The sequence below is a fragment of the Paroedura picta genome, chromosome 5 (genome assembly GCF_049243985.1).
Source record: "Paroedura picta isolate Pp20150507F chromosome 5, Ppicta_v3.0, whole genome shotgun sequence".
Taxonomy (NCBI): domain Eukaryota; kingdom Metazoa; phylum Chordata; class Lepidosauria; order Squamata; family Gekkonidae; genus Paroedura; species Paroedura picta.
The window spans coordinates 99,536,394-99,552,034 of NC_135373.1; the positions used below are offsets into that span (position 1 = coordinate 99,536,394).

General features: G+C 41.8%; 1 protein-coding gene and 1 long non-coding RNA gene across 7 annotated transcripts in view; one reads left to right on the forward strand and one right to left on the reverse strand.

The window, feature by feature from the left end:
* The window catches only part of LOC143838308 (uncharacterized), a 29,987-nt gene extending 21,813 nt beyond the window's left edge, over positions 1–8,174 (forward strand). For 2 of the 3 annotated variants that reach the window (XR_013231326.1, XR_013231328.1), the window contains one exon: positions 5,566–7,825. This is a non-coding gene — a long non-coding RNA (uncharacterized LOC143838308). Of the gene's footprint in view, positions 1–5,565; positions 7,826–8,018 lie in introns of those variants that run through there. The other variant, XR_013231327.1, reaches the window with a different exon arrangement.
* A 2,077-nt stretch (positions 8,175–10,251) lies between these two features.
* The window catches only part of GRAP2 (GRB2 related adaptor protein 2), a 65,432-nt gene continuing 60,042 nt past the window's right edge, over positions 10,252–15,641 (reverse strand). For all 4 annotated transcript variants that reach the window (XM_077339432.1, XM_077339431.1, XM_077339433.1 and 1 more), the window contains 3 exons: positions 13,375–13,491; positions 11,156–11,272; positions 10,252–10,634 (listed from right to left, as the gene is read on the reverse strand). In XM_077339432.1, coding sequence (XP_077195547.1) covers positions 10,446–10,634; positions 11,156–11,272; positions 13,375–13,491 — 423 coding nt within the window. In that variant the 3' untranslated portion in view covers positions 10,252–10,445. The remainder of the gene's footprint in view (positions 10,635–11,155; positions 11,273–13,374; positions 13,492–15,641) is intronic.

Sequence of the window (15,641 nt, forward strand, 5' to 3'; positions counted from 1 at the left end):
ATAATGAGATTTTTGAGATAGTGGATTTCCCTTTGACTATAAAAAGTGTCACGTAGAAGAATTACTGTGCCTGTGAATGGTGTATCAAAGAACATGTGTGATTTCAGTCTCTCTTTGTGTATTGGGTTCCCTAACTTTTTAAAAAGCATCCTAAGATAGTTATTTGAAATTTGATTAGCTTTGAAATTGATTTATTCAGTCATGCTAGAGAAACGGTCATGACTGGGGAAGGCACTGGCAAACCACCCCGTATTGAGTCTGCCATGAAAACGCTAGAGGGCGTCACCCCAAGGGTCAGACATGACTCGGTGCTTGCACAGGGGATACCTTTACCTTTTCCTTTAGAGAAGTATTAGGAGAATCGATTTTCCTTGTATACAGTCTTTCAGTGATTCTAGGGTTAGCTTGTTCTTTTTGTTTATTATTATCTTGACTAAAAAAAGAGAGAGTTGAGAGATTTTTTTCAATACTAATAATTAACTGGCTCAAAGTTTTGGCCTAGTTTGCTAGCATGTTTAAACACAGAACCCACTTATAAATATTGTCCTGTTGCAGACATGTTGTCCCTTTGCTGAGTCTTTCTCTTTATCCCATCAAGCCCCAGCTGACTTATGGCAACCCTGTAGTTTCAAAGCAAGAGATATTCAGAGGTAGTTTGCTATTACCTGTCTCTGTGTAGGACCCCGGTGTTCTTTGGTGGTCTCCCATCCAAATACTAACTAGGGTCAACCCTGCTTACTCTCAAGATCTGACCAGATTAGCTAGCCTGCGCTGTCCAGGACCACACTAGAAGTTTCATGCCAGGCTACAGGCTGGAGTTTTAGTCCTGGCAAGTTGCCCCACCTCTTCCTGCACCCACACGGGGGAGCATTTGGCCCGGTGTGCCTCATCCACCCCCGATTTGTGCTCTTGCATGGGAGCTGGGGCAGTGAAGTCCCCAGTGCGTAAACAGTCCAGGTGAGTTATCTCAGTTCCGCCTTACAGTACTTCAGAATGAGCAAGGATGGATTGGGATGTTCAGAGTTCCCTGGAACAAGCTACAAGGGGCCCTGGCAGTGCTGACAGTATTACAATGCTAAAGAAACAACAAATTGTGTGGCCAAGATATGAATCAATGTCTCTAGGAGCACAATAAAAAAGGCTAAGTAAAAAGCCTCTTTATTATGTTAAAAAAATCTTCATCCTAGCAAAATTAATCCAGAGAAAATAATCCATGGACAAGTATGTCTCCTTTAAGCAATGCTGAATGCTGATGCTGAAAGCTGAACAAGGTTCCGGTAAATCCTTGTTTCAAGGGGATTTCCTCAGCAGCAAAGTGAGTGGTCAGTTTGAGGTACTGTTGCCTATTAGTGAACTCTGAATCGATTAAAGGAACCATATTTAACCATGGATTATTTCCTCTGGATTACCCCTTCTGCATCGTGCTCCTAAAGATATAGGTTCATATCTTGGTCACATGATTCATTATTTCTTTTGCTTTGCTATATTGTTTCCGTGTTCTTCTGTAACGTTTCTGTAGCATGTCAGAACTGGCTTGGCTCAGGTTAGGACTACAGCAAGTTAGGGTAGTGTCTACGCTGCCAGGGATGCTTGTCTCAGATTGTTCCTGGCCTCTAGTGACTGTCCAGGGTAGCTGCCCACCAAGAATTTTCCTACTAATCTCAGGTGTTTATTGTTGGGTAACAAGTTGAGTCCAGTAGCAGCTTAATGACCAACAAAATTCTCCATAGCATAATCTTTCATGAGTCAGAATTCACTTTGTCAGATGTTTTGTTCTACTACTATACACTAACATGGTTATCCACCTGCACTATTGAGTAGGATGCTCAGGGCATTAAAACTACTTCACGGGCTGTTTACATAACTTAAACACTTTGTGTTGTTGTGTGGATAGTACTCTGTGCTGTTACCCCCCCCCCCGCCAGCACCTGAATCTAGACATCAGAAACATGATAATCTAAGTAGGGTGTAAACTGCACGGAGCTTTTATTCCAACCCCAGATCGATTCAGTCCGTGCCCTCTACACAGAATGCGATTTCCGTTTGGATTTTGGGTGATTTTAATTTTCCTTCTGCAGCAAGAAGGATTGATCTGGAGTGACCCTACCTTTAGTGTGCGATATCTCAGACTGCTTTTAAGCCTGAATATCCATTGTGAAAGAAAGCTCCGTGGTAGAGAACCTCTGACAAGCTACACCTGGTCATGTGACACACTTGCCTTAAAGGAGAAGCCCCTAATTTCTCTCAACTTCTGTCAGTCCTGGATTTTCTCTGCCTTTTTTGATCCTCTCCCCCCCCCCCCCTTTCAAGAAAAGAAAGAGGCTTGGCTTCCTCTCCCCTTCTGAGCCTCCCAAACCACGTGTAGAAGACTTTCCTGTTTCAATGGGGAAGCGGGGGGAGAGAGGAAGAATCGAATTCAAAGCTATCTGAATTCAACAGGATTGACAATGGAATAAAGAAAGTAAGTGCAGACTCTGCCTAGGACTCTTCACATAAATAATCCACTCTACAGATCTAGATTCAGTGTCACATTCCATATCCACATCAAAATCAAAACAGCTTCCCTCTCTGTCTACATGTATTATATACAGTCTTTTTCATCATCAAATCCTTGGCCATCATTAACACACTCTTGTGAAGGAGGCAATTAAGTAGTTTTTTTAATGACAAGGAAACTCAGGTACACATTACTAACTCCTCACAAATACCCCCACCCCCACACATTAAGACACAATTAAGTGAATGGACAAACTAAAATTTCACCAATGCACCAAAAAATGTGAAACTCTGTGATTAAAAAAATGATGGTACAATATAATCTTGCAGAACACTTAAGAGCCTTCTTACTAGCTCAGCATTTACCTGATTTCATCAGATAATTTTCTCTGCTTCTCTGTCCTAATTTCCTGTCCCATTTGAGCCAAAGAAACCTCATATCTGGCAAATTCAGTGGTTTATCTAGGTGGTAAGCAATGTCAGCTGTTATCTTGTCATGTTTTGAGGCTTAAAATCAAAAGTGACAGTAAGACGTTTGTATTCAATGTTAAAATACTGCTTCAGCAGTGCTTATGGAATTGTGAAACTGTGCCAATTGCAGATGAGAAGTTCCAGCTACAATTCTGTTTCTATCATGTTCAGCACTTTGATGTGAAAGCATTGGGGAGTTTAACAAAATGATTGACACAGAAGATAGTGGCACCCATCCCAAAAGGATCAGCATCCAGAGTTACAGGTCTAGCATGTTTGGATGCTGCTCAGAATTTCTAGCCATTAGAATATCTCAGGTTCTTCTGAAAACTTTTGAGCACTTTTGATTTGAAGATTATTTAGATTGCATGTATCTCCTTTTTCTCTTTAGTAGATTCCAAGTGCACTTTTTTCTCCTTTTATATCTTTAATGAAAAGACTTCCTTTTTGTGTTTTAAAAAGGAACGAGAGCTTTAATCATTTTCAGTTCAAACTTTAGTGGATTAATCAGTGTGGGGGCAAAAACATTCTTGCTTATTTTTAAAAACTATATTGTTCTGGATTATTATTATTATTATTATTATTATTATTATTATTATTATTATTATTATTATTATAAAATGCTGGCCTTTTCCTCAAGAAATGTGCCTCCACTGGCCCTCTGTGGGAAGCTCAGGAGGAGGGGGGAGCCACTACCACCCTGCTGCTGTTGCTGCCACTACCCTCCCCTCACCACTACCCTGCCGTTGCTGCCCACAGAGGAGTGAGGAGGTGGATATAGACAGGCAGAGTTACAACAGAGAGGTTTATTGGTAGAGAAGTGAGGAACAGGGTGGGTGTGTTCAAGTATTCTTTCCTCAGTTGACTGCCTTAATGTTTATAAGAAACCAAGCGTTGTCACACTCAAACGTATTCCAAGCCATTGCCCCAGCAAGCTAGGGCATAGGCAAGTGGGAGGAGGGCTCAATATATGTATCCTCGGTTTGCTGAGAACTATATGCAAACACCTGCATTTCCTAGCATCTGCAAAGCCCAGACAACAAATTGATGGCAGCATTAATTAGCTGTTTGTGAAAGGGTGGCAGGCACTTGTTCCAGCCTCTTCCCAAACATCTAATGACTGCTGTTTGCTTGTGGAACTTAGTTCTTAGTTGGTGGTGCAAACTTTTTGGGAGTGGGGTGAGGGGAAATGCAAAGCGGCAATAAAGTTTTAATGAGGAATAGAATCTGGAGACATGTTTCCTCCAACCTACTGAATAAGCATTGGATTAGAACACCAACAGAGCATCACATACAACCGTTGGGCGGATGCAACAGTGCATAAGAACCATGAAACTGATGGGTGGTGTTGGACTAGGGTGAGCCCACAAGATAGTGTGCATTCAGAAATGTTTATTTGGTGTAATGGGACTGGAGCCTGTGCTTAATTTGATTTTTATCCCACCCACCAAGAGATCAGATTAGAGGATATTGCCCTTCACGAACAATCTATCTGCCCAAGAACCCCGTTAGGAGGGCTAGGCTGAAAGTGATTGACCCAAGGGGAGCTCATTGGCTGAGTGGGCATTTGAACGGGCAGTAGTCCAGCATTTTGACCACCACACTTAATCAGTGTTTCTTCCAGGCATAATCCATGATGTTTCAATGGGTTACGATAACTTGTCTACTGTTATATGTTGAACTTTTCCCCCTGAGAGTAAGATCCATCAGGATCGTGGCTTTAATTTCTCATCATTATGTTCGGCGTGTTTGGAATGTACCTTTTGCTTTGGGATCGTTGCGTGTTGTTGCTGCATTTGTCTGTTTCCCTTCAGCCTTGTACTTGACAGCTACATTTACAGCCCTTTCTGGTTGTCAGTTCTATTTCTGTAAACGGCATCTTTCATGTTTTATGCAAATTAACCACAAATCTGTCACATTAAAGTCTCTTCTGAAAGGGAAAGAAACTGGCATTGCTTTGCCATTTTTGCGAACACTCATAAACATTACATAACTCAGTCATAGCCTATTTGTTTCCTCTTGTGAAATATAACTTTTCAACAATTGCCAAGTTGTTTGGCTGACAGAGAGTTCATTTATCATTTGGGAGGGTTAATGCTGATCTGCTTCTACTGAAATACCTTAAAATCACAATTACTATGAAGTAGCCTTACTCTGTATCAGTGCAAGACTGAGTCAACATGGCTTGCTCCTAGCTTAGTATAATAATGAATGTTGGCATTTTTCTTGATTAAATTTACCTAGTTACATTTCACTCCGTGGGGCTGGGGGCGGGGACCATGCCATCACGAGCAGCTGACTATCGGGTTCTCAAGGCCAGAGACCTTCAGAGGTGGCTCGCCACTGCCTGCCTCTGTGCAAGGACCCTGGACTTCCTTTGCGGTCTCCCGTCTAAATTCTAACTAGGGCCACGTCTGCTTAGCTTCTAAGATCTGACAAGATTGATCTAATCTCTTTTCATAAAATGACTGCATAGTGAGGATCCACTCAGTATATCTGAAAAGGTGAATGTTAGACCATAAAAGCAGGTACTGGAATAATTATTCTGGCAGTCTTTAAAGTGCCACAAGAGGTTTGTTTGTTTGCTTGCCATTCTAGAGTCATGCCTCACTTTGGTGTCTTGGTCCCAGAGATGTGGAGCTGGGGTTGGAACGGTGTGGAAGCGCTTGAAGGCATTCTTGGTAGGTGGGGTAAGTACAAGTGAATGCCCGAGGCAGCACCAGAGGGAATGTGCTGCGCATGGACTGCACAAGGCCTCACAATGTGCATTAATGTGTTTCTTTCAGTGCCCGTTATTGAAGGTCAGGTACTACTAAGGACCCATCTGCATTATTTTGGTGCAGCTTTTGCATGAGCAGTGTTGTTGGCCACGCTGTCTATTGAGGTTGCACTTCTGTACTGCATCTTCCTGTCACTCTCTACTGCAATATTTTGTACCAAGGAATTTTATTTTTCTCACCATGAAACCAGTGCCATTTAGATTGGCATCGAATCAATGTTCTACTTAGAAAATGAACAAGAAATGACGGATTTAAAAAAAAGAATAATGAGACAAAATTTCACCCTGCATTTCTGAGATAGGAGTGCTTATTTGATGATTAATGTCTACAGAAATCTAATTCATGAATCTCAGTTAAAAGAGGCTTAATTAACATTTCCTGTGTTTCATTTTCTTTCCAGGTGGTTTTCTAGACCGTTCAAAGTTTCCTAAAATTGTTTCCAGATTGCAAAGCAGATAAATAGAAGACAAGCCAGATCTAAATATTTAGTTTAATACTTTTCACTAGCAACCATGATAGTGCATGAAAAAAGATAATAAAATGGGTGTAAGAGCTGAGAGTAGGGTTGCCAGCTCTGGGTTAGGAAATTCCTGGGGATTTAGGGGATGGAGCATCAAGGTGAGGAGGCAAGGGAGCTAAGCGGGGTATAAAGCCATTTTCTCCAGGGGAACTGCTCTGCCATCTGGAGGCCAGTTGTAATTCTGGGACATCTCCAGCAACTTTAGCTGACAGAGCACAAAGGGAAAACAAGGCCATTTTTTGGCACAAAACGCTCAGCAAAAGTTGGTAAGAAAAGAATAATTCCTTTGATTACTAATGGAAGATTGGTAAAATGATCGGTTGTTAAGGATTGCAGAGTTAACCTTTTGCCCTTGGGACAATAGAAATCCAAACTTTATGTTCAGGTTCCCTTTACCTAATATCAACATTCGGGACTGAGGTTCAGATTAGATGCAGTCAAAACAGGCATCCCAGATCCAGTACCGTCTTCATCTTCAATATCTATAATGTTCTAAAAGGAAAGCATGTGACATGACATTGTCACATTGTGTCTTTTCTTGCTTGCTTGGCCATTGATAGTGGAGTTGGAACAAGGAAATACACAGTATAATGATGTCTCACATCTATATGTATTTATGGTTTTATGGTTGATGTTTTATTATCTTATGTTGTGAACCTGCTTTTGCAGGGAGCAGTGATATATAAATGTAATTATAAATAAATAAATCTCTTACTACAGGGAAAGAAGAATAACTGACTGCAAGCCTGAGTAGGAACCCCATTTTTTTTCCGGGAGGCATGGTTATTACTAGATAAGACTGCCCTATCCTCATACTTTGTAAACCAGTTCATCCTTGATACATTATTCCTTTAACCATTATTACTGAATTAAACAACATTACAGATCTTCTGATAGTAGTACCATGTATGCAAATGTCAATGATTTTATATGTATTTCAGTTGTCTCAGTTACAAGTATGGGAGTTTGTTCATGATGGATTATTTATGAGTATGGGAGTTTATTAATGACTGTGGCATAGTTCTGTACTTTGATATTTAATTGCAGTGATGTAAAATCCTTTCTTGCCTAAATCCTATGATAGTGAAGAATATAGGTTCCTCCACATATCCTATGTATACTAGCTTGCTTAGATACATGGTTTTAGGATTTTAGATTAACCTTCCATTGCATTCTCCTGAACAAGCTTGTTTATCGAGGTCATCCACCAACGCCCTGCTTTGGGTACTCTTGTCTTCGGAGGGTGAGCGGGATGAAGACACTGACAGTATCTCAATTATGCAACACCCTTTCCCAAGGACATTCATGTGGCCTATCTTTAAAAGCCATTTTTGGCGAGTAATCAAAACTTTTCCTGCTGTTTTAGAAGTAGTATTGTTTTTCTCTTTTACTGCTGATGATTCCGGTACTCTTCTTTGGGTATTTGTATCAACTATTTGAACTTGGGCATGAACATGCTCTGACAGTGCTTTATTTTGGACTGTAAGTGCCCTAGTGACCATGTAGGGCAAGGGTAGTCAACCTGTGGCCCTCCAGATGTTCATGGACTACAATGCCCATGAGCCCCTGCCAGCATTTGCTGGCAAGGGCTCATGGGAATTGTAGTCCATGAACATCTGGAGGGCCACAGGTTGACTACCCTTGATGTAGGGGAAAGAAGAGCGGATTTTTTTTTTTGTACCCCACATTTTACTACCGGAAGTTGTCTCAGGGGGACTTACAATCGCCTTCCCTTTCTCTACCCACAACAGATAGGTAAGACTGAGAGAGCTCTGACAGAATTGTGACTAGCCCAAGGTCATCCAGCTGGCTGTATGAAGAGGAGTGGGGAAGCAAACCCGGTTCTCCAGATTAGAGACCTCTGCTCTTAACCACTACACCAAGCTGGCTCTTGAAAATAAAATAAATTATTCATGACAGTTTCTATTTCTCTTTTTTGTTTTATCATTTTCTCTTGGTTTTTATTGTGCTAAACAGTTTCTGTCTTGATTGCATAGAAGACATACATAAAATACATTTACTGATCATAACTTTATACATTCTCAGGATTACAGGGGAGCCTCTCATAGGAACCCCTCTAAAAGGTACAAATAATATAGCACTAGAACCCTTTTTGACAGAAAGCAGAATGTGGATGCTGATCAATGGCTAGATGATCAGCATTCAACAGGTAAAAAAGAGCCATATAGCCAAACAAGCATGCACTGCAAGTTCCGAGATCCCAGCCATTGCTTAACATTGATTTTCAGATGTGTAGGAGCTCAGTTTGGACTAGGACCCTCGTGTGGGAGGGGGAGCCCTTAAGCCACACCCAATGAGAAATGGCTTGGTAGCCACTGTTAGCCCCAGAGAGATGCAGATCTTCCTCAAATAAATAAATGGGCAGTATCCCTGAAACATTTGGGATATATATATAATGTCTGAAGTACTCATGATCTTATTGCTAGATCTTGCAGAAGTATGTTTTTGAGAGACAAAACTGCATTCATCAGGTAGCTCTGAATCTTGAGAGCGCATACACCTAAAAATGTGTCGGTCTCCGAAGTGCTACTGGACTCGAATCTAGCTGTTCCACTGCAGATCAAGACTGCTGCCCTCTCGAAACTATGATCGTATTGTTATCACATACATTAAGCGTGACTTGGAACAGACTGAGAACACAGGGGTAGTCAACCTGTGGTCCTCCAGATGTCCATGGACTACAATTCCCATGATACCCTGCCAGCAAACACTGGCAGGGGCTCGTGGGAATTGTAGTCCATGGACATCTGGAGGACCACAGGTTGACTACCCCTGATCTACACCATAGATTTAAATGGGCTTAATAGTAATTAACTCTCTGCAAGAAAGCCTAGAAATTGTAGCATTCTCTGTATCCTCTCTATATGACAATTCCAAGGATCCTGTGGGGGAAGCCTTTGCAATGCAACTGCTATAAGATTGATATGTTTGCATAGTTGCTGTACCATATACCTTTATGAGTTTCTACAGTTAAAGGAGATTATATATTGGTCATCCAAAGCCCATTTTTACAAATATGGAGCTTCTGTTGACTACAGCAGAACTCTTCAAGGGGTCTCTTTTCCATTCTATAACTAGAATGAGGAAACCCTATGTGTGAGTATGTCTGCCTCACTGAATTGCAGCTCACGATTCCAAGAATTTTTCTTTTGGCAGTGGCGCAGAGGTGGTGGTGAATAAGAACAGCGACATTAAATCTCAAATCCAGTTTCAAGAATAAAATTTTTTTTAAAAATGTTCTCAGGTGATTATCGGTTAAATTAAGCAAAAACATACATGCAACTTTGCTGCAATGTCTTGAAGAGAAGCATGCCTACATGACGACACTGCAAAGCTTTCATGCCAGCATCTACTAAAAACTTATAATAAAAAGTGCACACTGACAAGCCAGAAAAAGTAGGATATGCTGTGTATTTTTCACCAATTGAGAGAATCCTGTTTCTTTCTCGGTTTGGAATGCTAATGCTAATTACACATTTACCCATTGGTGAATTGAATATTGGGTCAGTTGAATGCTACTTTGTCCTCCCATATTGCAGGCACTTTTTCTATCAAGAGCCATACGTACACATTTTGTTATCTATTAATTATTTGGAAAGTGCACAATTTTAAAAAGCTGAAAAATTGTTCCATGACAACATTAGTTTTAACCAATCAGAGCTGTGCACAACCAGGTTTTCTGCAAAAATGTGGGTTTCCTACAAGCTCAATATGTGAGGAAAGATGTCATGTTTCAATAAAACATGCTGACTGCAATCCCAAAGCTCAGTGTTTAAATTATATACGTTGGTACACACCCTATGAAGTAGAATGGTATTCAAGTACGATAAAAATTTGCATGGTGTATCTTGTGTTCTAACAGACAGAACCTGGTCTGGTACACAGTTTTGATTGAAGTGAAACCCCGAGCTGCTTTTAAGGAATTGTCTAAGACAAAGGGATGGAAGGCAAGGAACAAGTTGGTTTGGATTTGATAAATGTCAAATGTAAACTCAGAGTGGTCTGTTTGACAAGCCCAATCTTTTGCTACCATTAAGCACAAAAGAAACAAAGCCAGCCAATAAGTTATTACTCTAAAAACTGTGTGTCGCAAAGGCTGTGTGTAAGGAAGTTTCTTCTGTTGACATGATGTAACGGCCTCATTACAACATACACAATTACAAACAGTGTGGATTCACAGGTGTTACGTAGTTGGCAGGAAACAGACCAAATTCTCCGTGTAAACAGCCTTTCCACCAAGAGGGATCGGAACTATCCAGAACTTCTATGATATCTCCATTGCAAAATGCTAGTTCATCACACTCCACGGCTTCAAAGTCATACATGGCACGGACCCACTGTGTCCGCTAATAAAACAAAAACAGAAAGAAATACGTTAGATCTCAGCCGCCTATCATGTGCCTTCCCCAAGCCAATGATTTTCTTTTCAAATATTCTGCACGCAGTAAATGCACACTAATTGCTTCTTGTTTGTTTCACAGTCTATATATCAAAGCCATACTACTGTTGCACAGATATTTCTGATATTTTAGATTTGCTGAATTTTCTAGAACTACTAAATCCAGTTCTTGATTGGGGTGACCTTCCTAGACACCCAATGCAGACTGGCATTTTGAGTCCCACCTCTGCTTAATGGAGATTTTAAAAGAAGATGTTAATTTCACCTTAATTGCTGAATTCACAGCCAGTGGAGGTTGGGATGGCTGCAAGTGTAGATGGCTTTAGAGGGGGGTGGTAGTGGTGGTTCTGATCAAGAACAAAACCCAAAAGCCCTGGATACCACAAGACCACTTGCTGCTACTGCTAAGGTAGGGATGTGGCCCTGCGTGGAAGCAGCTTCTGTGTCTGACAGGTACACCTTTTGTACCTGTGGCTGCTGTACAGGATCTGTGTGCCTTCGGAACATAGATGGTGCATGCCCTTCTCCATGGTTTCTCAGGCTCTGTAGCCCACCTTGAATATCCAGGCTCCTACCAAGCCTTTCCTAGAAATTAAAGAAAAATAAGATCACCATTAATGTTCTCTGTAGTAGATCTGGGAGCTTCAGAGTCACATGTCACCAAGGGGTACTTGTAGATCAAAATTGGGGGTGGCCGCTTAGGAGAAAAGAGCCTTCAGCACTCACTTGGGCTTTTCCGAGTTCCCTGTATTGCCTTCAGGTTGAGTGGTGTCCCCATGATGTTCTAGCACCTAGCAGACCACCTGCTTTACTGGTGGCATTTGTGGTGGCATTTTCAGATGACAAGTTTTCCAGTTCCTTGAGCATGTACAGACTGCCATAAAGAGCCTACAGGAGACAGGACTTGTGCTGAAAGCCTTCTGAGCAACCAAAATTTGTGTTTAGGGGACTCAAAGTGGGGCAGGGGAGAATCCAACCTCTGGTGTCCAGAATAGAAACAAACTGAAAAAATGGCCTTCTCCAAGAATCAAATTCAGTCTTTTCTTGGTGAGTTACTACAGAAAGGTTATTCCAGAGTTCACTGAGTGGGCGGTACTGTTAAGTGACTCCAGAAACAATGGTCAGACAAGGCAGTCTGGACTGAACTATGTCAAAATGTATTTGAAACTCATAAAGTCAGGCTAGTGACTAAGCCCATCTTGCAGGCAATTGACTTCTAAAGGACTTTTATTCTCAGCATGAGAGGACTGAGAGCTGTGTCTATGTGGGGTGGAGGGCGGGAATAAGCTGTCTCACCCTGTAGCTGTGATGAGCAGGCACCTGTTGCCAAGGTAGCAGAATTGCTCCAGGATACAGAAGAAATACCTTGCCATTGTCTGGGCTCCTGAGAAGCCACATCTGTACCTGTGGGGTTGGCCTTTCAAGTTACGGACAGATGATTCCCTTATTGTGTGGTTAAATCACACTCAGAACAAAAATAGAAAGCTGATGCACCAATTCTGGAATTTCTTGAAGTCTGAAGAATGTTTCAACGGTTTCTCATTGGTAAAAAAGTTGAGAAAGGCCACCTTACAGGATGGGTCTCAACATATTTCATGGGCTGATGCTATGTAACCACTCTGAGGTCATGTCTGAAACCATATAAACTATACAGAATTTTTTTATTTTGTTGGCTCTGTAACGCCTGAGTGGAGGATGAAGGCGGCTTGGTTCTTATATCCCGCTTTTCACTACCTGACAGATGCTCAAAGCAGCTTTCAATCGCCTTCCTTTCCTCTCCCTACAACAGACACCCTGCGAGATAGGTGGGGCTGAAATAGCTCTGACAGAACCATGACTAGGCTAAAGTCACCCAGCTGGTTGCATGTGGAGTAGTGGTGAATCAAACCGGGTTCTCCAGATTAGAAGCCACCGCTCCACCATGCTGGCCCTCACCTTGGAGCAAGATTTTTACATGTGCTTTTTCTACATGCATAATAATAGAACATCTGCATTAGTGGTAACAAATGGGGAACAGAAGTTAGAATATCTACTTACTTTATTTATATCCTGCCTTTCTTCCCAAGAAGGACCCAAAATGCTTTACGTTGTTTTGCTCTCCTCCACTTTGCCTTCACAACCCTGTGAGCTCAGTGAGGCTAGCCCAAAGACATCGGGCTTCCAAGATCCAATCCAACACTACACAAGCTTAGCTTCCACTGCAAATATCATTGGGGGTGGGTGGCTTGGAGATTACCTGGGCCAAGATATTCCAGTTCCTTTCGTTTTTGGTCCTGGAACTCCCATGATCATCTTGAATAAAGGTCCTTGTTGAGAATAAAGTTCCTTTAGAAGTCAATTGCCTGCAAGATGGGCTTAGTCACTAGCCTGACTTTATGGCCAATTTTGATATTCCTAGTTTTATTTTCTGATAAGTTATGTCTGCTACAAATGGACAGACAGAGGGAGTTATTTGTCTTGTTCTGATATTTCATTTGGATCAGGGCCATATGGGGGGAGGAGCAAATATTTGCCCAGGTGCCCATGGTGGCCCTCGGCAGCCCTGGGTGAGGGAAAGGATGGAGCGGAATTTGGGAGATGGAGGCAGCAGCAAATGGAGCAAGATGGGTGGCTGCTGCTGCCACCATGGTGGGGGTGTGGCCCTGCATTAAAACAGCTTCTGTGTCTGACAGGCACGCCTTCTGTACCTGTGGCTGCTGCACAGGATCTGTGTGCCTTCTGAACATAGATGGTGCGTGCCCTTCCCCATGGTTTCTCTGGCTCTGTAGCCCACCTTGAATATCCAGGCTCCTTCCATGACAGTCCTAGAAATTAAAGAGAAACGAGATAGCCATTAATATACTCTGTAGTGGATCCTGGAGCTTTAGAGTTACAAGTAACCCATAAACACTTTGAAACTATTCCTGCCCATGGTCATTTTGACACTGGTGATTAACATAGGTCTAATTAAATTATTTGTGTCCCTTTAATTAAAATAAGATTGCCATTAATGTTCTCTGTAGCAGATCTTGCAGCTTCAGAGTTTCATGTAACACTTCAGAGCTATTTTTTTCAGAGGTCATTTGACTGACTTTGGTGATGAACATATGTCTAATTAAATTGTTATTTGTGCCTTTTTCATTAAAATTCTTCAGCTGGAAATGTCTTTCATGTTTTTGCCTCATGAGACTAAAATGTTCTGGTATTTCCTGTGGATAAACTGCTGGTCAAATCAAAATCAGAGTCCAGTAGCATCTTTAAAACCAAACAAAAATGTATTCAGGGAGTGAGTTACTTTAGACCAACACGGCTACCCATTTGAATCTGGTCAAATCAAGTTTAGTTCTGCACTAAACTGCAGTAAACAGCATTCAATAGTAGTGATAATTTGTTGGACCTGTAAACATCACTAGTACTTTAGTTGTACTTCCTGATGCTAGTAGAATGAACAAAACAGCAAGTTAAACTCATGATACAAGCAAACCATCACATTGCTCATCCTAATCCTGCGGGTAGGTGGGTATGTAAGCAATCTACATCTATCGACCAATGAATATTTCTTGTATATATTTTTTCAGTTCTATGTAAACCGTCCTGAGCCTTCGGGGAGGGTGGTATATAAATGCAAATAAACAAACAAACAAATAAATAATCCAGGTACTCCAAGGAATGCTGGCTGTTTTATACCTGATCTATCTGGCAGTTTGTCCTATTATGGATTAGAGGTCTATCGACCCAAAGAAAACAAACACTCCTCTATGATCACTGCCATAATATCCCATGTTATGCTCAGAGGAAGTAACCCACACTCTTATGTGTGGAGGAGGAGTCATTTGACTGCTCACTGATAGCCTGGAAAACAGGGAGGAGAAAGTGTGGGGTCAGGGCACACTTGTATCCCTTTATATACAGTTTTTTTTCACCCCATACTCTCAATTGAAAGGAACCCCACACAGTAATAGCACCATATTATTACAGAACAAAGGTATCTACTCAGAAATAAGACCTTCTGGGTTCAAGGGGGTTTACATCCAGGTAAGTGTTCACAGAACAGCAGCCTTTATCAAATGAAAGCAGTAGTACTAAGTTAAAGCTAAAAGAAACAGTCGGTGATTGACCACACTACAGCATAAAGTTCTACAGTTTTCAACCAACAGCTTGGTTTCTTCCTTAATGTTTTTATCCCTCTTTTCCTCCAAGGAGCACAGAGTGATGAAAAGGTCTCTCCACCCTCCGTCTGTATGTGAAATGCATTATTCTATTCTGTTTGTTTTTAAATAATTTGATGTTTATTCTGCCCCTCCCCACTAGTGGGATCGAGGTGGTTTGCAACAGTAAAACAAGCTATGTTCCATCCCGAGAGATGTTAGGGTAAAGGCATCTACCGCCTTTGCTTCTGCTCTTAGTAGTGTATTATACCAGACCAGTGAGGAATAAAACCATTCCTGGCTGGGTAGTTAGGAAGAGAAAATTGATCTGACTTGCATGCCATAAAATGATGTACCTGTCTCAGTTAATACCTGGTTATGCAGACCTTCATCAACTCTGCCCTGGGGGCTAGGGAGGGGAAGGGCGGCTATCATTCTCTGTGAGTCTTTCTCCGTTCATATATTCCCTGTGCGAACTATAGCTGGCCCTGACTGTCTGTTCCTTAGGCCGGATTCCGGAGATAGATTGGTTGCCTCATTCCCTGCTGAGTACCCCGTCTGCCCCTGCAATGGTAATCTTGGAGGACGCTGGAAATACCCAGACTGACTGTTCCGGGTGATTTCAACATTCATGCAGAGGGCACCTTGTCTGGGCTTGCACGGGATTTCATAGCTTCTCTGACCGCTATGGGTGGCAAAGAAATCCTGCTTTCCTGGTACCATTACATCAGCTAGTTCATTCCCAGCTCAGCTGTTTAAAGTACTTCGGCACTCGTTAAGCCTTTACATTTCCAGGAATGGAAGATTAACTGTGGAACTTTTGCAAA